Here is a 26,483-nt window from a genome sequence, read left to right on the forward strand (position 1 = left end):
GCATTTCCAAGAAGATTCTTTGGGCTTGAGACCAATTTATATCACTCTTTGAGGTTTTTTTTTTTTTTTTTTTTTTTTTTTTTGTGGACATTCTGTTCTAGTTTGAGTTTGTGTTTTGGTTTGCCCTGTGACCATAGTAGCTTTCTATGCTCAGGGTTCTTTTCTGTTTTTTGCTTATTTTTCTTTCTTTTTCTTTTGATATTTCCTTAAAAAAAAAAAAAAAAAAAAAAAAAAAAAAAAACTTTTAAGGGTGGAGCTCTGCTCCTGGGGTAATGGTGGCACTATTCCAAATTTCCTTTGTGGCTCTGAGCCTTGGCTTTGAGTACAGGGGCCCCTTGTATTTGGAGGGGGTAGCTTTGCCTGCCCCATTCAGGAAACAGCCTGGTTTCCCAGAGTTTGCCTTCTGAGCTGGGATTGGAAGCTGACACACTGATATGCTCCTCTACTGAGCTAGGACTGAGGGTCTTAGTTGCTGATTTGCTGTGATTAAGACCCTCTCTCTGGCTTTCCTAGAGTCTGTCTGAACTTAGCTGAACATCCTTTTCACCCCAGTGAGACTGATATTTCTTGAAAATTTTCCAGTCTATCTTGAGTTGGAGAGTAGTTTCATTGTCAGACTCTGTCCAGAGACTTGATTTCATGTGGTTTTTGAGGGAAACTGGGAGAGCTCAAATAGCTTCCTGACTTTACTCTGCCATCTTGATTCCACCCGGGGAATAATCAGCTAAGTGATTCATTTGTACCAAGAATGTTTAGATTATTGTAGTTCAGTATCTCTATAGTATATCTATTCACAGATCAAGGGCCTCCCCTTTAGAATGCCAACATCTGAGTTGATATTTTTGGTCTAAAAACTATGTGATTCTTGTCATGCTCTTTTGTTCCCCTGTATTTTTATCTCTGCAGAAGCCAAGAGGAACCACATTGGACTTAACGCCATTTTATGTTCTTTGTTTCATGGATTGTCATGGCAAAAAGATTCATCACCAAATGGCCGGTTACCAGTGTTGAACCTCTCTGAACTTAGTTAAGTTGTTTCTCGGAAAATATAGAGACTCTTGCCAGGACTATGCTCATGATACTTATCTCCTGTCCAGTTATCCTGTCCAGTAAAGAACTCATCAACTTCCCTGCTTTAACCCACCCCTTTGGCAAACTCCAATTATGCCACCCAGATTTATAACCTTGTAAACTTGAATTCATTCTTGAATTTTCTTTTTCTTTTTTAACCACAGGATCCATATGAACTCAAAGCTAGAATAACTATAACTCCTTAGTCTATCTTCCCTCTCTCATTGCTGGAGGGGGAAATCAGAGAAATGGATGGTTACACGAACAGTTAGCTCTAATATCTGTCTTCTGACCACATTTTCAGATTTGTTTTATACAGCTCCTCTTTACACATGTCACTATATGGCTGCCCAGCCTTTGTCACCAGAATTTCTTCTCCTCAAATGGCAGAAGTAGGGAGATGGTGGGTCAGAGCCAAGGGTCAATTCATCTGCATTTCTAGCTAAGGAATGTGAAGCAATAAACCCTCTTATCTGTTCCTTATTTGTCCTCTGCAAAAACCCTATTCTGTCTGATTGATTATACTTTGTTAAAAGATAACCTGTTCCTTCCCAGTATGAAAAATCATTTCTATATCCTTCTGTATCTCTCTTTCATAATTTATAACCTAGTAGGCTGTTAGCTTGCTAGCTAAACCCCAATTTTTCAATATAAAAACTCTCCCAAAACAATTTCTAATTGCCAGACCTCGGAGTTTGGGCCATCAGCAATAGCATAAACTCTTTTGTGACTGTAAGTGAATCTCTTTAAATCCTTTCAAGCTATGAACCACGACTCTGATACATTTTAACATTGTTACTAAATTGGATAACTAGCTGTTCACTGAATCCTATCTCCTGCCTCCATGCATTCATATAATGGCTATGGAAAGGATTAGTTCCCCCTATCCCCTATCATATGTGAAGTGCTAATATTGTTACTACAGGTAGTTTTCTTCTTTGCTATAGCAACTGCCCCATAATAAGAGAAAAACACATAAAAATAATTCTGAGATTTTATTCACAAGCATCCAACTAGCAAAGATGACAAAATATGTATATAATCCATGCTGGAGGGGCTGAGAAAAAAATAGGCACACATCAACAATATTAGAAGAGTTGTAAATTGATTCTACTATGCTGGACACCAGAAAAAGAAAAACAGATAGGTGAGCACTAGTGTCCTGAAGCCTATTGGACTTTCTGCCTCCTAGCATTTTGGGTAAGGTTTCTGATTCAGCTCAGTCTGGGGTTTAAGATGTAATATCATAAATATACAGTAATTTCATAAATTGATCACAAATCAGCCTGTATTTTTGTTTCTGTTTTTATTCAGTTTCTTGTCTCCTTTTCAACTTGATATGACATAACAGAAAAATGCATTTGCATTATAATTTAGAATACATATGAAGCTTGATATTGGAATTTTAAAACATTAACTTCACTAAATAAATCTATGAAGACCTCCCCTCTTGCCTGCTCCCACTCTTTAATCAAGTATTCCCAATACTACAACTTACCTTTTAGGGAATTTCTTTCCTGTATTTCACTTTTCAAATCAAAGGGGGAGGGAGGGAAAAATATCCACTCTGACTTAGAAAGGGTCAGTAAGTCTTTAATTAGAGAACTCCATATTCAAAAGAACATTGGTAGGTTTGACTGTAGTGGTCTCTTGCATCTACACAATGCAATAAATATTCATTAAGCTCCTACTATGTGCTAGGCACTGTGCTAAGTGCTGGGGAGACAATAAGTAAAAAGAAAGGCAGTGTTTGCCTTCAAGGAGCTTACAATCAAACAGGAGAAAGAAAATAATAAGAGGCAGGAAAGTTGGGATGGGAAGATACCAGGAGATACTGACTTGGGCAACTTGCTCTTTTCAGCTGAAACCAACCAGAACAGCAAATGAAAGTGGAATAAGGCAGTAATAATTGTTGACCCTCTGGTAACTGGGAGAGAGAAGGGTGCAATAGCCCAGTTTTATGTTATAGGCAGAGTGACCCCTCCCCTCCTCACCGAACTCTCATGGTGAGCTTCATGCCACATATTGTCTCTGTATTGGGCTTCTTTGTCCTATACTGGATGCCCCTGTGGGTCCTTTGGTGGGTGGTTCTAATATGATGCCCAAATCAATACAATTAGCAACTTTTTGCAACAGTCCCACTGAATTCACAGTTCTGGGTGATTTCTGGTGACTGCCTCCCCAACATTTTTTACTTCCTGGCTGGCCCTATCTGAGTAGAAACTATAGGATTTAGAAATAAGTAATCTAAGAAACACAATGTGCAGGACCTGGCGTCAAGAAGAGCTGAGTTCAAATATAGTCTCAAGCACTCCTTGTGTGGTCAACACAACCTTGGTCAACCTCCTCTGTAAAAGGGGGATAATTATTGCAACAACTCCCAGGATTTGGTGGAGGATAAAAGGACTTCACCGGGGGGCTAGTATCATAGAGGAAATGAATGTAAAGTCTAAAACATTATAAAAATGTGAGCTATTATAATTCTCTATCTTGTTCCTCTCCAGCTTTCCTTTGTAGTTGGTCCTGATAAAAACCACTCAGTCCCTCTCCCTCCAACCTCATATAATCTCTGGAGCAGTTTTTGCTGGAAATTGGGGTACCTGGCTTTAGCTACAATTGCCAATAGCAGTCTTTCACCTCAGAATTCTAATCAGTGGAGTTCTAGGCAGAGCCATGCTGGCCACCCTTCTCTGTTGCCTAGGTGATTTGCCCCACCCAATACTTCAAGTAAGAGAGGCAGGCAGGCAGGTGCCCTCCCCTTCCCACTTCTACACTCCTCCCATATCTGTCTCTCCCTGACCAGGTGACTAGCATTCTCTCTGAATTGGACTCCTGTACCACTGAATCCCAGGACTCAGCCAGAAAAGAGGGTGAGGACCTCAACCTATCTGGGCTAGAGGGGAAGGGAAATAAAGGGAGGGAACCCCCTGAATTTCTCAGGGGAAGAATTTAACTCAAGAAGCAGTTATCTATCAGGTCTTTGCTATTTACTTGTCACTGAGTCTGTCTCTCTTTATGGTGAAGGCAGGCTGAGATTCTGGGGTTAGGGACCAGAGTTGAGTGGCAGGGACCTTCCCCAGACCAGTTCCGTTCTTTTGATGTCAACATCTCTACAATCTGATTTCTATGACTCTAAGAAGGGAAACTGGGACTTTTTTGGAACAGGGTTCAGGGCAGGGAAGAATGGAGAGAAACTCCCTCCTCCTTTTTTTAAAGCTTTGCTTTGGACTTTTTTGGCCCAGAATTCTGGGTACAGGTATTCTTCTCCTAGGAGTGAACCCATTATCCTGTGGCTGTGGGGCTGGGACTCTGGCTGGGACTGGGAGGGAAAGATCAGATCATCACACACGGAAGAATTCAGGAAGACAGAACTTCTTCTAGGAAACCAAGACAATTCCACCCATAATTTCTATTCTTCACAACATAGTTCCCAGTATAGGGAGCACGTGTAGCCCCTCCCTTCATACTGCCCAATAGTTTTGGCACAACTAGCTATGACAAACCTCTACTTGCTTCCACTCAGACCCTCTGAATTTCTTCTTACCCTCAGTTCTTTTCTCTCATAAAACAACCACAATTTGTTTAAAGCCTATAAAAAGCCAGCGGCACCCTGGACTAGGACCTAGGACTCCTTTTCCCTACAAAATATGGGCTCCTCAATCACTTCCACCTGTCTCTGACTCAGACAAACTGGTGGTTGACCTGGCACAAAGCGTAGGTGGGGGACCCTTCTTCCCTTCCCTCTTGTTCTTCTCTCTTCTAGTATTCCCAGATTTCCAAATCCAGGTTCCCCCCACCAAAAAATAGCTTGCCTAAAGTTGAATGGAGATCTGGGCAGGCCTAAGTCCTAACACATTATATATGTGTTACATGTAATTGTACTCATCACTGACTTGTTCTCCCATTCCTCTCTGCCCAGAACATTGACATCATGAAGCTATTAAGGCAACGGCTGGTACTGGGAGCTATGCTGGGCACAGTTTTCTTGGGGCTGCTGGTGTTGCTGGTGGGTCAGCTCCTAGAATCCTGGGCATCTTCAATAAATCTGCAGCCTCCATCCCCAAGGATCTCTTTGAGGAAATTTGAGTGGCAGACTCGAACACCACACCCCTTGGACTTGAATTATCCTTATCCCTACCCCTTTCTTATCAACCACCCTGACAGGTGTAAAGGGCCTAAAGGTACCCCTTTTCTGCTCATGTTGGTGATGACCCAGCCTCAAGAGGTGGGGGTGCGCCAAATCATCCGACAAACATGGGGCAATGAGACCTTGGTACATAACGTGGTCATCTGCCGCCTCTTTGTTATCGGTCTGCCCCAACCACTCTTTTTTCAAGAAGTTCAAACCCTCTTGGAGGAGGAGGACAAGGAACATGGGGATCTCCTCCAGGTGGGCTTCTTGGATACATACCACAACTTGACTCTCAAGGTCCTCATGGGTCTTGAGTGGGTGGCCCAGTACTGTCCCACTGCCCGCTATGTGCTCAAGGTGGACAATGATGTCTTCTTAAACCCCAGCTTTCTGATACATCAGATACTGCATCCTGAGAAACCCACACCGCCAAACTTTATCACAGGTTACATCTACTTTGACTCAGAACCCCAGCGGAGCTCAGATGACAAGTGGTACATGCCTCCTGAGCTGTACCCTCAAGAAAAATACCCTGTGTACTGTGCTGGCCCAGGCTATGTGCTGTCTGTCTCCCTGGCCATTAGGATCCTGGATATGGCCCAGAAAGTCAGGGCCATCTTCTTGGAAGATGTGTATATTGGATTATGCATCAAAGAGTTGGGGATAAAACCCACACCTGCCCCGCCTTATGCCTTCTCAATCAAACGGCAAGAGTATGAACATTGTGCCTTCCATCATCTTGCCCTGGTTCACCATTTCAAGCCCCAGGAACTGCTGCAGTTATGGCCAGACTTCCAGAGAGTCAATGATACTTGTCTGAGGGATTGATGCATACTCCCTTTCCCCTCCCTCTGGTCAGACAAGGACAATAGTCAATGATCTTGACCCTGCACATTTTCCAGGATTTGCCTTTGGGACATGTAAGACCCTGGGTCCCCTGGATTTGAGTACTAATTCAGAACTTCCCCCAGTAATATTCACTTGGCATACTCTTCAGCATTTCCAGAGCTACTTGGATGCCTTGGTGGGGAAACTCAGAGTGGTACTTTGGGATGCCACAATTTTCGAAGTGAGTGCCCCCACTCAAGATGATTCAAGATATTCTGTGTGTCTGTATCCATAGCTCCTACAAGGACCATAGTTTATAAGCCCTTCCAACTACTTCAACTGGTCAATCAAAGGTATTTAATGAAACACAATAAGAAAACTAGAAATAAAAAAATTACCCCCAAAACCTGAGACTCACAAGAAACAAATGTAGAAAGGCAGACACAAAGGGAATACTTGTGGCCAGGGCACACTGTGTAGAAGAGCAATTAATCTCTCTAATATGACAGGATCAATGATGTCAATTATTTTTATTGGGGCACATCTCCATGCTGTGCATCTAGAGCCTCAGCTGTGTTTTGCTTCTGGCTGATCTCAAATGACTACTTTTCATGTAGTTCTCCTAGTCTCAAGGTCTCAGGTAAGCTACTATTAGGGAGGTGTCCTTTTTCAGGAGATCAGGGAGCTTCTGACTTGATCTAAAATTTTCAGTTCGGGTGTGTCAACCTTTTCCCAGAGTTCAGTTTAAGAAAGAATTAGGATGCCAATGGGCTTTTATTTTCCCTAAGCAGGCAGACAGACATGCAGCATTGAGAGTGACAATTAAAACTGAGCTTGAGGTGGGCATAGGCAGCAGAGGTTATAAAGATAAAAACCATAAGACAGGAGGGATAATCAAATAGTAGTTTTATCAGGCTTGGCCATTGTTCTCCAGAACTGGGCCATTTCTCCAGGAATCATATTGTGGCCTTATCAGTTTATCACTGACCTGGGTTGTTCCTTGTGACATACCCAGCTTAAGGAAGATTCAATTTGCCAACTGTTTGACTGATTGTGATTCCCAGGTGAGATTCTTCTGCTAATAGAAAGGCTCCAGCAAATAGAGGTGATGAGTAAGGTCATTAACCATTCCATTTTTACATCTTTTCCTAGTTTATTGACAATTGAGAGGGCTGTGTTATCTAATACATCTCTCTTTGCAGAAGGCTGGAGCCCTTAACACACCCAGTTATTAGACTAGAGAAACAAGTTCTTGACAGTTTTTCCTCTCTTCAGGAAAATCTAGCAGTTCCTCAGAGACTTAACTAGAATGGTCATTTCCTCTCCAGAAGGAGAGTCCTTGCCCCAGGCTGTAAACTCTTTGAAATACAAAGAAATACCAGATAATTAGTGCCCTCAGGCTGAAATCTGTTGTTTTTTTGAACCATATATCCTGGTCACTTAGGTCTGCATCTCTATAAGAAATTTAAGGTCAAAGCTTAGGGTCAAAAAAGTGTTTGTGGCTGCTTGTTGAATTTCTAATTGCTAAATTGTATTATCTATTTTAAAGGCTGCCCTCCCAATAAGCTGCTGGGAGCTCTAAGGGTATTAGGTGCCCCGGTCCTCAATTCAAAACCCCTTTTGTTGATGTCTATAATTTGCCTAATTGTATAAGGTCATCAATATAGGATTGCTCTGCATAAGATAACTCTCCCGGGTCAGCTTGCTTCTCATGAGACCATTGAGATACTAGACCAGAGACATGATCTTTTAAGCAAATCACTTGCATGTTTTCTGTAAGTCTCAGTTTCCCACATGTTAAGTAGTAAAATTGAACTGGGAAGGGGAAAGACAAAGAACAAAATTCAGCTCAAATGTCCAAGGATTGTCTTCCTCCTGCTTGGTTCCATTCCTGGCCTCTTATATGTATATTCAAAAGCAAAACTTCAGTAGAATCTAATCTCACATTAGGTCAGTTTGACTTTAGGTATAATTCTAGGTATGAGGAGTCAATGTGGTACACTGAAAGAACTCTGAATTTGGATTAAGAAAACTTGGATTGAAATCCCAAACTGTAATCTTTACTACTAGTGTGACTGATGAGGTCCAACAAATCATTATGAGATGCAAGTCACAAGGGTGGGGAGGGCAAGGGAAAAAGCTTTATTGTGACTTTCTAATCAGCAGGTAAAGTTCCTGATGAGCTTGCAATGCATAAAAAGGAGAAAGATGAGATTTTTTTGTGGTGAAGGACCCAGAGGAAGGTGTGTCCTAATTGTGCTAATTGTGTACATCAGCAAATCAGTTCAATAGTTGTGACTGTCCTGTTTATATATTATAGCCTTGGGAGTTGATGTCTATAGTTTACCTAATTATATACGGGCATCAATATAATAACTCTACTGGGTCAGCTTGCTCCTCTCTGGGGCCCATTGAGATAGTGGTGAAGAAGGAACCCAGAAACTCTAAAACTCCTTGAAGGAGAAAATCTTCAACTCTGTCTCAGTGAGGGACCCCACCCGAGAAAACAAGACAAACAGCTTCATTCTGTTATCTAGGTGAGGTTGGTTCAATCCTGAGTAAAAGAATCCCAACCCTACTCAATTAAAGAAACTCATTCAATTCTACTCAAATTCTAGCTCAAGCTGAAACCCAGCTTGTAGATGAGACAACTTGGGCTGTCCCAGTCCCCACTAAGACCCAATATAACAACTTCCTTCAAGAAAGGCATTTTGCAGACAGACCTTGGTAGCTCCTTTGCTGCCAGGACCTTCTATCCACTGCATTCTTTCAGGGCAAAACCTCATTTTCCATAGATCTGCCACTATAGAAGTCAATCTCTTGGTAAACTGATTTCTATCTAACAATAAACTTTCATTTTGCAACTAATAATTCAGGAATGAGTGAATCCTTTCACTCCTAAAACCTGTGACTGATTTAAAGGGTATTCTTAACAACTCTTTTATAGCCATTAATCTGGACCACACAAACAGCATCATATTTATGATTCTCTGACCAACTGGGAAATTCCGAGAGATCTGGACAGTTAAAACCATGTTGGGTTTTGAGCTGTTGGAACATACCAGCATTCTCTGACAAAAGCCTTCTTTTGTCTCACTCTATCTCTAAAGATAGTGGACACCCAGACTGGGAAAATATCTGCATTTTCTGGCCTCCTTTTGTCACTGTTTCTAGAAATAGTGGGATCAGGAAACCCTGAAACTCTGGACAAGGTAAAAGACCTTTTTTTTCTATTCTGTAGTGGACATCCAAGCCACGTGGGATAGAGCTCTACTCTCGAGCACAATTCTCCGGGGATGCTTTATGGGAATTGCTGTGGATTGACAAAAGGCCTCCTTTTGTAACTGTCTCTAGAGATATCTAGACACACGAGAGATGCTGCAAGAATATGGGAAAACTAAAAGCTTTTACTTGTCCACAATGAGATGAAACACCTCTGCCTCTAAAAATCCTTCCTTGAGCAGAGACATTTGGCTTGAGAAAAATCCCCTAACTGGGAAGCTTAAAATGCTTAGGTTTTGCTGGAAGGGAATCAAACTCTCTCTGCCCAGGCCCTCCAGAGACAAAGGACCTTCCTTTGCATCACAAGGCACTCCTAAATTCCCTTATCTCCCACCGGACCGGAATCCTGGGCCTTTCAGCTTTTCCAGGATTCTGATTTTAAGCTCTGCCCTCAGGCAGAAATTCTGAGACAGGAGAGGAAGTGTCTCTTTAAGAAAGCTGCACACCCCCCAGACCCAGGAGAAACCTGGCCATTTACTCTGAGGACCCCTCTGGGGGTCCAAGGCTGGCACTCTCTTTGATCTGTCCTGGGGAGAAACTTAAGAGAAGCCATACTTGAGCCCTTCTCCCACTCTACTGTTACATACAGCTGCTGGGGTCTTTAATGATCAGCCGGTAGCCAAGAGGAGAAAGGTCTAGGAATTAAAGCAAGCTTTGGAGACATCTCTCTATCCTTGGCTGCTACTCCCGGGAACTATAGGGGCCGAGCTGTCTCTCCTTAATGTCTTGTTCTCCAGCAAGATTTTGGGATTTGGTCAGCTCCCCCTCCCTCAAGTTCCAACATGGAATCAACAGAGGAACCCTCGCTATTTGGGAAGCAGCCTTGGTAAGAACATTGCATTTCTTTCTCCCTCCCTCTCGCTCTGCTCCTCTGGTCTTTCCTCTCCTTCCCCCATAGAGTGGGGATCACAGAGGAACTCAAGGCCTGTCTCAGACCTCTCCCATATGGCTTAGTAGCCTGTCATTTAAATGCTCCTATCCTGTCCCTTTATTGGGGTATTGTACAGTAGAGAGATAGGGGACTCAATCTTATCTTCTCAAATCTCCAGAAAATTTTTTCAAAGCCGAAGCTTCCAGCCCTCTCAGGAAGCATGCTTGTCTCATACATTTAAAAACCAGACTTGGCTTCCCTGATTTGGTCATTCTGCCTTAGAGGAGTAACTCCTGTCACAGCCTTTTGACTTAAGAAGCCTCAAAACTATGCTTTTGCATGCTCATGCTCATGTTTACAAAAACAGGGGATTCCAAACTGCTCTGTTTTTTCCTAGCCTCAGAGCACTTGCTTAAACCTTCCTTAGCTCCTTGTGGAAAGATGAATAGCCTAGCTTTCAAAATAAGCACCCTGGGGAAAGCAGCCTTTGTCCTTTCTCTCACTTGCCTACCCAATTTTATAGGTGGGAACTTTTTGCTATTCTTGTGGAGAGAGAAACAACCTAGCTTTTGAAAATGCTCCTGTGAGCACTCTGGGGAAAGCAGACTCCTAACTTTTTCAGTTCCAAGAACCTTTTGCTCCTAGCATATTCTCTCCTAATTTTTTGAATTGGCATTCTATACCCTGCCAGCAATTAAAGGTTTCTTTTCTGTAAGCTCCAACTATGGCCAAAGTTGCAGCTTTAGGAAAGTCCTTTGGAATGATGGCTGGGGAATAAAATTCCAAAGCAATTCAATTAAATTAAGAGAGTGGAGATAGCTTCTTTCTTTTCTCTTCTCATTCCCTGACTGCAGCAGGCCAATGAGGAGTTAGAGGGAGAGACTGAAACTATTTGAAACCTTAACTACTTTCAATTTGACACTGATTAGATTTGCTGAATTGGGAATCAATCTCCCTCCACCCACCAACATCTCAGTGCACTCTTAATGTGCTTCCTTTTTTTCTTTCAAATCCTGGTACTGATTCTGACTTCTACTCTCACGCTGAAGCTGCTGCCTGAGACACACCCCTTGGAAATGTCTCCTTTGAAGCCAAAACCTTCCCAACTTAAGGAGAAACCTGGGATCCACCCCCCAACTTTTTCAGGGGTCCAAGGCCAAAATTGGAGAAGCCTGTTTTTTGAGCCCTCAATGTTTCTACCACTCTGCTTTTATGAATAGCTGTTGAGTTTTTTTTAACTCTCTCCCACCTGAACTAAAACTCCCAACTCTTTTCTTCTCAGGGCAACTTCTGCCTCCTGAGAAGACACTCAGAGCAGAGGTGCCTTTTAATGCAAATACTTCTCAGACTTAGGCTGGGAACTCCAGAGGTTCGTGCTGTAGGTGTCAAGGAAACTGTCCGAGGAGACCCCAGACCCTGTCCTAGTTTGAGCAGGAGGAGCACTGGAGGAACTGCCTTTCCATCATGACAGCGAACACCACAGGGGTCGAACTATCTCCCCTCACCCCCCCAGCGTCCTGCTCTCTGGTAGGAATTTGGGATGTGGCCCAGTTTCCCCTAGCTCTACCAGGACAGCCGGAACACCTCTCGCCCAGTAAGCTGGATAGGTAGGACTGCTACTTTGCTAGCCCTCTGGTCTCTTCCACCCTTCCCCCATAAGAGTGAGGATAGCAGGGGGGCCTCAGGACCTGTCTTGATCTCCCCTCTGCCTAAGCCATGTTGGTGATTTTATGGTGAGATTGAGAAACCAACTTTCTCTTCTCAAACCCCCAAAAGGATTTTTTTTTTTTTTTTTTTTTTTTTACAAGTACAAACCTTTAGCATAAATAGTTAAGAGATTTGGAAAAGTTTAAACTGCATCCTTATCTTGATCTGCAGCCCATCCCAGACTCTGCCTCATAAAAAAAGAGCTGTGGCTGTTTTTAATTGAAAAAGCCTCTTAACTAAAGAGGTCTAAAAATTAACCCTGCTATAGCCATTAACCCCAGGGATTCAGAGCATTAAAAAAAAAAAACAAAAAAACAAACAAAAAAAAAACAGCCAATGGACTTCAGTGGCTTATTAAACCTACTAGATATCAAGGCCTCCTACCTGGCCTGACTCCCTGAATCTGTCACACCCTTAATCCCTGACCCCACCCTGGGAGAAATTAGCTCTCCTGGAAATTGGAGTGAAAGGGCTAAACTCTAGGTTTCACAGCTTTTACTATAAACAAAGGACTTTTTGTTCCTAGCATTTTCTCCTACTTTTCTTTGATAGTTAAATTCTCCATCAGCATTCTTAAAGGCAGCCCACCTTAGGGACTAGAGGAATTCCCTGCAAAAGGCCCCATTCCAGAATGTCACCTTCTCAACCCTGGATGACACCTCACTTTAATCTGCCCCTGAGATCTGTTCTCTCTAGGCTTCAAGCTTTGGATTTTCAACTGTCCTTTAACTGGGAGAACATATGACAACTGACTGGGGACGACTGATCGGGACAAACACCCCTTAGATGCCCTTTTCAGATCCCACATCTCACATCTCACCACCTGGCATGAGCCCCTAAAAAAAATCTCTACGACCCTTGCCAGCTTGAAGCAGTTACATGAAGAAGAGATCTTCAAGGCCCCTTTATCCCAAATACATTTGGAGATGATTGCTTGAGGGGGGGAATGAAGAAGGATCCCCGAAACTCTAAAACTCCTTGAAGGAGAAAATCTTCAATTCTGCCTCAGTGAGGGACCCCTCCTGAGGGAAACAAGACAAACAGTTTCATTCTGTTATCTAGGTGAGGTTGGTTCAGTCCTGAGTAAAAGAATCTCAACCCTATTCAATTAAAGAAACTCATTCAATTCTATTCAAATTCCAGCTCAAGCTGATACCCAGCTTGTAGATGAGCCAACTTGGGCTGTCCCAGTCCCCACTAAGACCCAAAATAACTTCCTTCAAGAAGGTCTTTTGCAGAAGGACCTTGGTAGCTCCCTTTGCTGCCAGGACCCTCTGACCACTGAGTGCAAAACCTCATTTTCCATAGATCTGACACTATAGAAGTCAGTCTCTTGGTAAACTAATTTCTATCTAATAATAAACTTTCATTTTGCAACTAATAATTCAGGAATGAGTGAATTCTTTCACTCCTAAAACCTGTGGTCGATTTGAAGGGGATTTTTAACAACTCTCTTATGGCCACTAATCTAGACCACTCAAACCACATCAGTGGGTTGCAACTAGGAGCATGATCTTTTGCTGGAGTCCATTCACCACCTCATGATCTTGAAAAAGTCATTTGCATGCCTTTTCTAAGTCTAAGTCTCAGTTTTCCCATGTGTTTAGTAGAATTGAAATTGAGGATCTCCAAACTTGAATAAAATTAATTGTCCCATGGATATAACAAAATATTCCATAAGTTACATCCTTTTAAGAAAACTGATTGCTAGAAAAAAAAAAAAAAAAGAAAAAAATTGATTGCACTAAAATTCTCTTCTCCAAACCATACTAAAGATGTTTCTGCTTTATTCTGATTGATTTCAATAATTAGTAGAATAACAGCTAGTCCTACATATAGTTGAATCAATAGTCAATTTTTCTTATATTTTTTTGAAACATTTAAGGATCTTATTTCGTACAAACATCTAGGAACTGACAGATGAGGTCAAATACTCCTTTACTTGTTTAGGATATCATAAGAGTAAAACTCTGCTTGATCTGAATCAGCCCTATAAAATTATGTAAAATCACCAACAAAATATCTCTTTTGATCTACAAACCTAAATGGTCTCGCATCCTCTGCAGCAAGATAAGCTTTCTTGGAGGAAATCAGAACTCCCAGCAAGATTTCACATCCACTCACCAGACTTCCCTTAGAATCATGCATAAAATGGATCTTCAGAAAATGACTCTTTGCAGATTACTTCTAACTTGAAAATGATATGCCCTCCAAGAGAATCCCTCTTGGTGTCTCTTTAACAAGAAAGCTTTTTACCATAGCCTTTGGGTTTAGCAAAATTACTTTACGGGAACCCATTCCTTTACGGGAACTCATTCCTTGGACAGCTGATCCTCACCCATTCCTGCCTAACCTCTTCTTCAGTATACTAGCTCTCATCATTAACATATTTTCAAGTTGAAAACAGCAAGATTTTACATACTTTAATTGCGCTCACATCTACTAACTACTTAACTTTGATTACAGAAATTTGTTATTTGAGGAAAAAGCAGGGACAGGATTACAACAGTCTCAAACTGGTCTTTCAGGCTTAAGCCTAAAGGTACATATGTGACAGGATAAAACATCCTTACCTCTGTTTGATTTCAGGTAAGATTCACAGCTGACAATTAAACATGCAATAACAATTCTACCTAATAATCAAACTCAGGAAAAATCAGACTTAAGCTTAAAGTGGGATCCTTCTGGCTCAGTTTCCCAATTGTGTTCCTATGTTTACTACTTAAGGCAAAGGTTGTCTTCGAAGCTTTTGCTCAGATATAGACCTCCACTTGTAACAGTTCAGGATCACATTTCTCTGAGTAATATGTGGCATTTCTTTTGAATGGTAGATTACTGAATCAGATATCATACCTGAGAGGCAGGTAGGTGGCAGTGGATAGAGTACCAGCCTTGAAGTTAGGAGGATCTGAGTTCAAATCTGACCTCAGGCATTTCCTAGGCTGTGTGACCCTGGACAAGTCACTTAACCCCAATTGCCTAATAGAAGAAAAAAAAAAGAAATCATACCTAAATTCAAAATTCAAAACAATATCAGTTACAGTACCAATAGATTTTGTTTCCTCAAATAGAAAATTTCACTAATTACAGCTTAAGATCAATCCAATTATTTTTACTCTCATGAAATTGCAATAAGCAATAAAAGTTTACCAGGATTCACACACATGAGAGATTTTTTTTAACATATTTCACTTGAGTTTAAACATACTTCTGTAAAGATCACTTATTAGAAATTATCTTACAAACTTGTAGATTCTCAATTCATCCCTTTTTTTGAACTATATAATCTAAACAAGCTTTTTCCCCAAAGCTGATGACTTTGCCCACACTGATGGCTTCAAGAAATCTGACAAGTTTACAAATTTAGGGGAATCAACAGAGACCCCAGAGAAGGGTCTAAGCCTGCTGCCCCTGCCTGCCTACCCCATCTATCCTTAGGGCTGTTTGTGTGTATATGTTTCCTTTTCATGACTTTGTTTAAAGCCTTTTTAAAATTATATGTCTTTTTTTTTTTTTTTTTACTATAATCCAAAATCCCACTTCTAATTGCTTTTACCATCATATCTCAAATAATTTTCACTGCACTGAGTATATTTTCTTTTTCTTTCTCCCATTTGCCAACCTCTGCTGCATTCAGGGAACATTGGGGGAGGGCAGAGAAAGAGGAAAAGACTCTTTTTCCTTCACCACTCTAGAACAATGAAACTATTAATTTTGTCAAATGCCTTTAAAACCTTTTTACATTTTTGCATAATTTAATCCTTATTTTTCCTTAAAATAAATTCTATAGAATAATACCACAAAATTTACTATATTTCAGTAGGGGATGAATTCCTAGAATTCCCCCATACCTCAGGATTTCTTTCTAGCAATCTCAAAATGACTACTTGACAAAATTCTTAATCTGAAAATCTACATGTATAGGACAATATTGACCACAAAAATAGTCAGGGACTCTCAGAATAAGAAAAGGGATTCTCCCATATGACAAGGTGTTTGTCAGCAAAAGGAGTGCATAGTAGAACCTGCAAAACACAAGCTTAAATAGCCCAAATGTAGAAAACCCACCCCTCTCACCTGATCTTTTCTCCCATTGTTTGGGGGAGTCTGGCTTGTTCTAATCACAGAAATCTAACCCAGAAACAAACAAAAAAGACAAGTCAATAACAATAAGCTCTTAATTTAAATTTCCCCAGAGAATTGCTATACAAATATATCCTTGGACAAGATAATTCAAAGCTATTATCACCTTTAAAAGAAGTACTTATATGCTAATTAAGAGGTTATGGGAAACAGGAGAGGACAAACACCTGCAACTTTTAGATATAACTCCACTTGTTGTTATAAAGTCTCAAGTCACAATTACAGAATATTTTAAGGCTATATCCCCATGAGGGTGTCTTCACTTAATTAATTCCATATATCCAGAATCTACTAAAATGTTTTCATTAGCTTATGACATTTGACTACAATTTAATTATCCTAAATTTTTCTTCTCCCAAAGCCTCAACTTGTTCTATTTTGGGACCATAGAAAAAAAGTCTTATAGGCCTTTCATTTTTTGTTATAACCTTATGTTTCATGGAAAGCCAAAAATGGAAGTTACGGATATTAATAATTATTTCCCAGTATTGTCTCTAACTACAGCCCTTAGAAGGGTTGCAATTTACTGGCTGCATTTTAGGTCTTTCAAATTAATAGAATCTTGCTTATAGCACAAATGTGACATAAACTTTCAGCAGATAGACACAGACATAGACAAATACAAACAACAAAGCATGCAATTAAAATGCTAATTTAAGGTGGAGGGGGGAACTGTCCCATCTTTGTCACAAGGTAGAAAGAGAAGGGAGAAGGAAAAGCCAGAGCTCCTGTAGTCACTCACATTCTGCCAGAGAGGAGAGAAACAAATAACAGATGTTTCTGAGACAAGGTGTCCCCTATCAAGAGAGAATTCCCTGAGAGCCCACAATGGGCTCAACCCAAAGACCCAAGAAGAATTCGTAGTGAGTGAAATGGGAAACTGAGGACTTCTCAGAATAATAACTTTGGGCAATTCAAAGACTCAGCACCAAGGATCTGTTTAATCTTTAGGCTCTGGGAAGAAGAGCAAAGATTTACTTTTCCAGCAGAAAATACCTGAGATAACTAACCCCTTTGACCTTTACTCAAGTGTTTAGAGAAGAACCTGACTATTTAATGGCCTGGAGATATCTGAGAAGCCCCCAAACTGGCTAATCTCTATTTGTTGATTGAGAAAAGCCTGAGTTTGTAAACCAAGTCTCCTTAGTTAATCTAGGAAATCTTTAACCCCTCTGGCTTACCTTTAAAAAAATCTTATTATAAGGGATTATGTGGTTTCCTTATAAAATCATTAACTAAGGTAAATTGAACCTATAATCTAAATTTTAGTATATGAAGACCTGATGGGTTTGGGAAAAATGAAATTTTTTGCACAAACATTACAATTGAGTGCTCATACCAGCTCAAACAAGAATAAGCAAACATTGTAACAAGCTAACCACAAAAAGCCCATCTGTATTCCAAAAACAAAGGAATAAAGGTTGAGTTTAACAATGATATTAGGAGGATTACCAGGAGATGGGTGGGCGAATAGTTTCTGTAAATTTTTTTTTTTGACTTTTTAAACCATTTCTTAGCCTCTGTAAAATTTGCTCTCCTCTCTCTGAAATTCCAATGAGTGGACTGCCCACTTCTCAGGAGATTCTAATAAAACTTCTGATCTTCACTTTGAGAAATCTCTGAGTAGTCATTTTGAGTCAGAGATTGTGTTGTTGTCCCACACACTAGATGCTTGAAGAGATGACCAAACTACAGAGTGGAGGGAGGGAGATGGGAAGGGAAGCTTACTTTGACAAGAAAGGGTTTGAGACATTGCATGAGCTTTCACATAGAACACCAAAAGTAGTGAAGATCAACAAATCACAATAAGGTACAGCAAGTTATAGAAGTGGGGAGTTATCCATAATGAATCCACAGGCTAAAAACATCTCCACAGGGGCAGCTAGGTGGTATAGTAGATAGAGCACCAGTCCTGAAGTCAGGAGGACCTGAGTTCAAATTTGGCCTCAGATACTTAATACTTCCTGGCTGTGTGACCCTGGGCAAGTCACTTAACCCCAATTGCCTCAGGGGGAAAAAAGGTATCTCCAGGTCAAGAGACAAAGCTTTATTGTGACACTCTTAACAAGCAAGCAAAGTTTCTAATGAATTTGTAATTAATAAGGGAAAGGTGGGACCTTTTATGAGAAAAACCCTAAAGCAAGATGTGTTACCTATGCTAATTGTGAACATCAGCAAATCAATTGATGGTCAAGTCTGTCTTCTTTATGTATAACAATGAATTGCCAGTTCCAGAAAGTATATATATATATATATATATATATATATATAAGCAGCACAAGTTATATTCATGAGTGTCTCACCTTTACTTCCTTGTAAACTTCTTTTGTTCTCTGTTGTACACCTTTTAAAATTTTTTTTCCTTTCACCCCCTTTACCACCCTCAAGAAAAGATATATTTATGTACACATACATACATATACACTCTGTGCCTCATCTCATACATACATACACACACACACACACATAATCTTTCCTATCTCTGCTGACTTTCTGCTTTAATTCTGCTCTTTAACTTGCCTTGCTATTACTTAATCTCCCTCCATCTATGGATCTCTCCTTTGTCTTCTTTACTTCCTCTTCAGCCCATCCCTTCCCTCTTATTTCTTTATAGATTTTGGAGGATACTATACCCTTCATGGTATATATGTAGTGTTGCCTATTTAACCCATTTCCAATCTTTGAGCCCCCCTTCCCTTCTAAGCCCTTTTGTTTATTCTTCCTCTGTACTTCATTGTATAACATAATTCCTATTTTTACCTTAATTCTGTTCCAATCTTTCTTTTGAGTTACCCTATTGCAAATGACAATCTTAAACATATAGTATACATTTCCTGTGTAAAAAACATAAAACAATTTGTCCATGTTAACTTCCTTGAAACTGACCTTTTATTTTGGCGCTTACATGTTAAAATTTCTATTGAGTTTGGGTTTGGTTGATAAAAAGTTCTGAAAATCTGCAAGTTCATTGAATGTCCATTTTTCTCATTCAATATTATGGATAATTTGGCAGGATATGATATTTTTGCCTGCAAGCCTAATTCTTTTGATTGTCAATAGATATGTGGCTGCTGATAAGTCCTGTACAATTCTAATTGTAGTTCCAGCTTATTTTAATTGTTTTTCTTTTCTTGTTTCTTGCAGAATTTTCTCTGATATAGTTATTTCAAAATTTGGTGTGAAAGGCTGAAATTCTGAATTGGTGCATTGGAATCAGACAACTGAGTACTTAAGGCTAATTACCTATTGGACAATAACTCTATTAGCATGTTTGAAATTTCTCCTCTCACAATTAATGCTAGCTCAATGCTTGAGGTTAAGAGAATTGTAGGGAAGGACTAGAGGGTGGAGTGAGAGAAGTGAGAGAACTTCACTTGGCCTCAGGAGGAGGAGGAGAAAAGTATAGAGATTTGTTGAGATTCTAAACTCTAGAATCAAGGAAGGATCCTTGGCAAAACTCCTGGCAGTTTTGTCTGCCTCCTTCACTTCTCTCCCTAAAGACCAAGGACTTTTGCTTATCTTGACTCTGGCAGATTTTGAGGCCTCCAGGGAGCTAATCCGGACTTCACAATTTGGCAATATTTCTATGGGTTTTCTACAAACAATCTCTTCGATGTGGTAATCGGTGAATTTTTTTCTATTTCTACTTTCCCCTCATGGTCTATCACTCCAGGACAATTTTCTTGGATCATTTCTTGCATTACTATGTCAAGATTCTTTTTCTCATAGCTTTCAAGTAGTCTAATTATTCTTACATTTTCTCTTTTTGATCTGTTCTCCAGATCTGTTGTTTTTCTTATGAGGTGTTTCACATTCTGTTCTATTTTTTCATTCTTTATATTCTGTTTTATTATTTCTTGATTTTTTTAATAGCTCCCGTGGTGTTCCCTTGTCCAGTTCTAATTTTCAAGGATTTATTTTCTTTTTTTAAGATTCCATATCTCCTTTTTTAGTTGGTTATCATTTTTTTTTTCATAATCTTGTTTTTCTTGATTCTTTTTCTCATTGTCTCTCATTTGATTTTTGAATTCTTTTTTGAGTTCTATAAATCCTCTCTGGGCAGGGAGCCATTTCATGTTACTCTTTGTGGTAGAAGAAGGTTTTTTTTTTTTTTTTTTACTTCAGCATCCTCCTCTAAAGATGAACCCTGGTCTTCTCTATTCCCTTATTAGGTTTCTATGGTCCAGTTCTTTCTTCTTTGCCAGTTCATTTTTTAAAAATGAAAAGTATTAGTAAAAACACCTCTAATCATGGGGAGGATGGTATCTCTATCTTCACTTCTGACCTGAAATCCCAAACCAGGAGCTCCCTCCTCCTGTAAATCCTCTCATGCAGCAGTATCCCTGTCCCTCTGCCTCTACACTCCTGGTGTACTGGTTTCTTCTCACCTAGGTCTATGTCTCTGCAGCACAGCTGGGCCTGCCATTCCTAATTAGTAGAAATTCTCGAAGTCTTTCCAGATTCAAATCCTCAACTTCCCAGGCTATCCAGGAGGTGAAAGTTTCTGTGGTTACTGCTGAGACTCCAGCCAAACCCAACTCACCCCTGGGATTTCCACTTTTTGTGGAGCTAGCCTGGAAATGTGTGCACTTCACAGGAATTAATCACCAACAGTGGGAATTTCTTTGCATGTTCTTGGGTTGTTCCAGGAAGACCCCTTTCTGCCCCAAATCTTTTTAATTTTTTCACCAGTCTATGCCCTGAGGCACAAATTTGTTATATTCGTGGTGGAATCTGAAAAACTTGAAATTTACTGACCTATTCTACCATCTTCTCAGAATCCTCCCCTTCCCATATGTTAATAAGTAGTGGAATTGAGGTAAGGGACCTCTAAACTCTATTCTAGCTATAAATCCCATAAGCCCATGACTTCTCCCACTCCACTATCCAGTAGGTGATGCTAAAGTCACTGATTTTGATGAACAAAGCACTTATCTCCCCAAGTCCTTGTTACTTTATTTAAAAAATGATGGGGCTGCACTAAAAGATGGCTAAAATTTCCCTTCTGGTTCTGATCCTGGCTGTGTTAAGTTGTATGGAGGAAAGGAAGGTAACATTACTTCTGTCCAAGAATGTCTCAATATTATTTGGCTTTGAGGAAATTTCTTGTCTCTAAAAGGCACTGAGAAATATTTTTTTTATCATTATCAATTAGATAATTTGGCTAATACAAAATGAGTAACAGCTTGGAGATGGGATCCTGATATTGTCCCTTCCCTCCAGAAATGTAAGCCTTTGGGAATTGAGTGTTCTGGCCCATAGTAGATACTTGGTCATTAGTGACTGTACTGGAGATACACACATAGTCTCTTCCAGAGAGTGAAGAGAAGAAAGGAAAGGAGCTTCATTATTAGTCTGTGATCAAATAGAAACACTATTTAAGAAACTGGGATTCTATATTTGTGGCAGACCTCTTTGTAGTGGCCAGAAAATGAAAACTAAGTGGATGCCCATCAATTGGAGAATGGCTGAATAAATTGTGGTATATAAATATTATGGAATATTATTGTCCTGTAAGAAATGACCAACAGGATGATTTCAGAAAGGCCTGCAGAGACTTACATGAACTGATGCTGAGTGAAATGAGCAGGACCAAGAGTTCATTATATACTTCAACAACAATACTATATGATGATCAATTCTGATGGACGTGGCCATTTTCAACAATGAGATACACCAAATCAGTTCCAATAGAGCAGTGAAATCCAAGAAGTGTTCCTTCATGTTCTGGGTTGGACCTCATTCAGGTTAGTCCTTTGTTACTTTAGATTTGATACTGGAATAAAATGAGACACTTAAGATCATTCAGAAGGTAGAAACAGGGTATTTACTTAATCATAGCAGGAGAGGGATATTCAGTAGAAAAAAAAAATTTTGGTATACCTCCAATTGTTTGAAGTCCTTTGTCATATATATTAATTCACTAAGAATCAGATAGTACCTAGACTTCCCTATGGCTATTTTATATTCAGGAAACAAGGAAGTGATATCAATCATCTTAGCCTTTAGATCTCTTAGCTAATAAAATCTTGAATACCTTTTAGGGAAAAACTAGCCCAAATTGAATGGGGGCAGTAGCTAAGATAACTGCTCTTACTATATGCTCCTATATAATTAAAGCACTTTCTCCTTCACCATAATTACAATTTATGTTTAAAAATTGAAAACTGAGCCCTCAAACAAAAATATTAACAAGAATAATAATAAAAATTTTCATGCCACACTAAAATTTTTAGATTGCTCTACTTATATTTTTTCATGTGAGCCTCAACAATTGTGTTTATGATGAGGAAAATAAGCTCAAAAAGGGGAAAAGATTTGCTTATGGTAACATGGTTAGCAAGTGTCATAAGCAGGATCATAAAATCACAGAATTCAATGTTGGAACCACAATGACTATCTGTCCAACCCATATTCAAAAATAAAAAAATCTCCATTTATGACATATTTATGACAACAAGTCAGTCATCCAGTTTTTGTTTACATATATCCAGTGTGTTAGTCAACCAATGAGATATGCAACTCATTCCCACTTTTGAATAGTTTGAATTAGAAGATTTGCCTGACACTCTATGTACATTGCTCTATCCAAATCATAATGTATCCTTAAGCCTAATAGAAATTGCTTAGTGCTATCCATGGTACTGCTTTCATATCTTAGTGGAGCTACTATGGGGTTGACTATATATTTCACATAGTATATTGCTAAGGAACTTTATTCCTAACCAGGTAATGAAACTAAGGCAAATGGAGACCAAATAAGGGACTAGTGCCAAGAAGGAAGAGAACCAGTTCTCAAAATGCTCTTTTTGCCTTGTATATCTTTTTACATTTTTGGTTAAATTAAGCAATTGGCATTCAGAGGTTTTGTCTATAGGATCAGAGATTGAGAGTTTCAGATACCTAGTATCCTTTCTGTTTTGGGGAGTAGGGTAGAATTATTAAAGATATGGGATCACAGAATTATATATCTCTAGAGCTATATTTCAGAGGTCATCTAGGCCAAATTCCTTGTTTAATATATGAAGAAACTGGAGCTCAGGGAAGCTAAGTGAATTTCCTGTGATTACTCAAGCAATAAATGGCATGAAGTTGCTCATTGCTCTGCAAGGTATTGTAGAAGATGGCTAAGACAGTAGGCTAGAAGGCTTTGATGGATTGAGGATCCCTTCTGAAGCAAGGGATCTAGGATTTAACTAACCAGATTGGCCACAATCATATGGACAAGGATGGACAGAATTTTCAATGGCAGAATAATATTCATGGCAGGATATGGTGTAGGACCAATACCATGGATTGCACAAAATCATTTCTAATTGTCTTTAAAATGTTTTATGATCTGGATGGCAAAATACATCTAAAGTGATAAACTCATTACTTTTATGGAAAAGATGGTGATCATGCAATCTATGTTGTGGGGTTTGTCACCAAATGATGACAGGCACCAAAAGTTGAAGTTTGGTCGCATGAATTCACAATGGCCATTCTCCTTGGCAAAAAGTAGATTTATTTAGGAGAACAGATTATAGACAAAATGAAGGGATATAATAAACATCAGGAATGATAGATGTAAAAGAATTAGAAGAGCATATGAAAGATAAGTTCCTCGGTGGAACTCACAATTACCCAGTATAAAGGGAGCACCCCATCAGGTTGGGCCATGCTGGCAGGCTAAATCCTGGAAGGTTCTAAAGAATTAGTTAGTTATAAGGAGGAGAAATGGAATTGAGAAGTATAGTAGAATTAGGGAAGATATATGACATGGGGGTAGGAGGATAAAGAGAAAGACACCACCAGGCAGAGTGCCATGGCAGACTGACCCAATGAGGAGCTTGAGTGAACCTGTTAAAGTGGAAAGTCACTTATTATATTGGAAATTGAAATCCCTCTAACATTTTTACAGTCAAAGGCTCTGACAAAGGCCTCATTTCCAAAATATATAGAGAATTGACTCTATAAGAAATCAAGCCATTCTCCAATTGATAAATGGTCAAAGGATATGAACAGACAACTTTCAGATGAAGAAATTGAAACTATTTCTAGCCATATGAAAAGAAGCTCAAGTCATTATTAATCAGAGAAATACAAATTAAGACAACCATGTGATACCACTACATATCTCTCAGATTGGCTAGGATGACAGGAAAAGATAATGGTGAATGTTGGAGGGGATGTGAGAAAACTGGGACACTGATACATTATTGATGGAATTCTGAATACCTCCAGCCATTCTGGAGAGCAATTTGGAACTATGCTCAAAAAGTTTTCAAACTGTGCATACCCTTTGATCCAACAGTATTATTACTGGACTTATATCCCAAAGAGATCTTAAAGAAGGAAAAGGGACCTGTATGTGCAAAAATGTTTATGGCAGCCCTCTTTATAGTGGCTAGAAACTGGAAACTGAGTGGATGCCCATCAATTGGAGAATGGCTGAATAAATTGTGGTATATGAATATTATGGAATATTATTGTTCTGTAAGAAATGACCAGCAGGATGATTTCAGAAAGGCCTGGAGAGACTTATATGAATTGATGCTGAGTGAAAAGAGCAGGACCAAGAGTTCATTATATACTTCAACAACAATACTATATGATGATCAATTCTGATGAACATGCCTCTCTTCAACAATGAGATGAACCACATCAGTTCCATTTGTTCAATAATGAATAGAACCAGCTACACCCAGCAAAAGAACTCTGGGAAATGAGTGTAAACCACTACATAGCATTTCCAATCCCTCTGTTTTTGTCTGCATTTTTTTATTTCCTTCACAGGTTAATTGTACATTATTTCAAAGTCCGATTCTTTTTGTGCAGCAAAATAACTATATGGATATGTATGCATATATTGTATTTGTCATATACTTTAACATATTTAACATGTCTATCTGCCATCTAGGGGAGAGGATGGGAGGAAGGAGGGGAAAAATTGGAACAAAAAGTTTGATATCTTGTAAATAAAAAGATATAATAAGAAAAAAAAAAAGAAATTGAAATTCCTCATTTGGATTCTAGATGAGTTAATACCACTATATGGAACTGATTATTTTTTTAGAATTTCCTATATTAGTTCTTTTATACATTAGTTATACTATTTATATATTATATATGTTATACTATTATCCACACTATACACTTCTCATTACCTTTTAACAGAGCTTCAAATCCATACACTCAGTGTAAATTATTATTAAATTCTCTGCTTTTATTTTTATTGACTTATTTAACAGGTCTTGCAAATCACAGAATTGCATTTTTCTCTTTAAAAACATTCAGTTTCTCTAGGCATTGACCCACACCTAATACTGTAACACATGGTAAAATCAAAATGGGTTCATGATCTAGACATAAAGAGTGATATTATAAACAAATTAGAGAAACTTAGGATAGTTTACCTCTCGGATCTGTGAAGGAGGAAGGAATTTGTAACCAAAGAAGAACTGGAGATCATTATTGCTCACAAAATAGATAATTTTTTTTTTTAGTTATAAAGTTTTTGTACAAACAAAACTAATGCAGACAAATTTAGAAAGGAAGCAATAAACTGGGAAAACATTTTTACATTCATTGGTTCTGATGAAGGCCTCATTTCTAAAAGAGAATTGACTCAAATTTATAAGAATTCAAACCATTCTTCAATTGATAAATGGTCAAAGTATATGAACAGACAATTTTCAGATGAAGAAATTGAAATCATTTCTAGTTATATGAAAAGGAATCAATCATTATTCATAAGAGAAATGAAAATTAAGACAACTCTGAGATACAAATTTACATACCTGTCAGATTGGCTAAAATGACAAGAAAAGATAATGACAAATGTTGGAGGGGATGTGGGAAAACCGGGACACTAATACATTGTTGGTAGAATTGTGAACAGATCTAGCCATTCTGGAGAGCAATTTGGAACTGTGCTCAAACAGTTATAGAACTGCACATTCCCTTTGATCCAGCTTATATCCCAGAGAGATCTTAAAGGAGGGAAAGGACCCACATGTGCAAAAATGTGGCAGCCCTTTTTTTAGTGGCAAGAAAATGGAAACTGACATCCATCAACTGGAGAATGGCTGAATAAATTATGATATATGAATGTTATAGAATATTATTGTTCTGTAAGAAATGATCAGCAGGATGATTTTAGAAAGGCCTGGAGAGACTTATATGAACTGATGTTGGATGAAATGAGCAGAACCAGGAAATCATTGTACATGGCAACAATGTTATACAATGATCAATTCTGATGGATGTGACTCTTTCCAACAATGAGATGATTGAGGCCAGTTTCAATGATCTAATGATGAAGAGAGCCATCTACACCCAGAGAGAAGACTGTGGGGACTGAGAGTGGATCATAACATAACATTCTCACTCTTTTTGTTGTTATTCATTTGCATTTTTCTTTCCTTTTTGATCTGATCTTTCTTGTGCAGCAAGATAATTGTATAA

General features: G+C 39.1%; 1 protein-coding gene and 1 long non-coding RNA gene across 2 annotated transcripts in view; both read left to right on the forward strand.

Annotated features, from left to right (window-relative positions):
• The window catches only part of LOC141552319 (uncharacterized), a 74,922-nt gene that overhangs the window by 38,513 nt on the left and 9,926 nt on the right, over window positions 1–26,483 (forward strand). The gene's annotated exons all lie outside the window — the stretch shown is intronic.
• LOC141538625 (beta-1,3-galactosyltransferase 2-like) lies at window positions 3,780–7,332 on the forward strand. Its single transcript, XM_074260235.1, has 2 exons — window positions 3,780–3,941; window positions 4,991–7,332. The coding sequence occupies exon 2, from the start codon at window positions 5,003–5,005 to the stop codon at window positions 6,029–6,031; it is 1,029 nt and encodes a 342-aa protein (XP_074116336.1). The 5' UTR covers window positions 3,780–3,941; window positions 4,991–5,002; the 3' UTR covers window positions 6,032–7,332.

The sequence above is a fragment of the Sminthopsis crassicaudata genome, chromosome 1 (assembly GCF_048593235.1).
Source record: "Sminthopsis crassicaudata isolate SCR6 chromosome 1, ASM4859323v1, whole genome shotgun sequence".
In the NCBI taxonomy this organism is placed as follows: Eukaryota; Metazoa; Chordata; class Mammalia; order Dasyuromorphia; family Dasyuridae; genus Sminthopsis; species Sminthopsis crassicaudata.

Coding starts and splice junctions, on each gene's coding strand:
- LOC141538625 (XM_074260235.1), top strand. CDS start 5,003: ATGAAGCTATTAAGGCAACGGCTGGTACTGGGAGCTATGCTGGGCACA.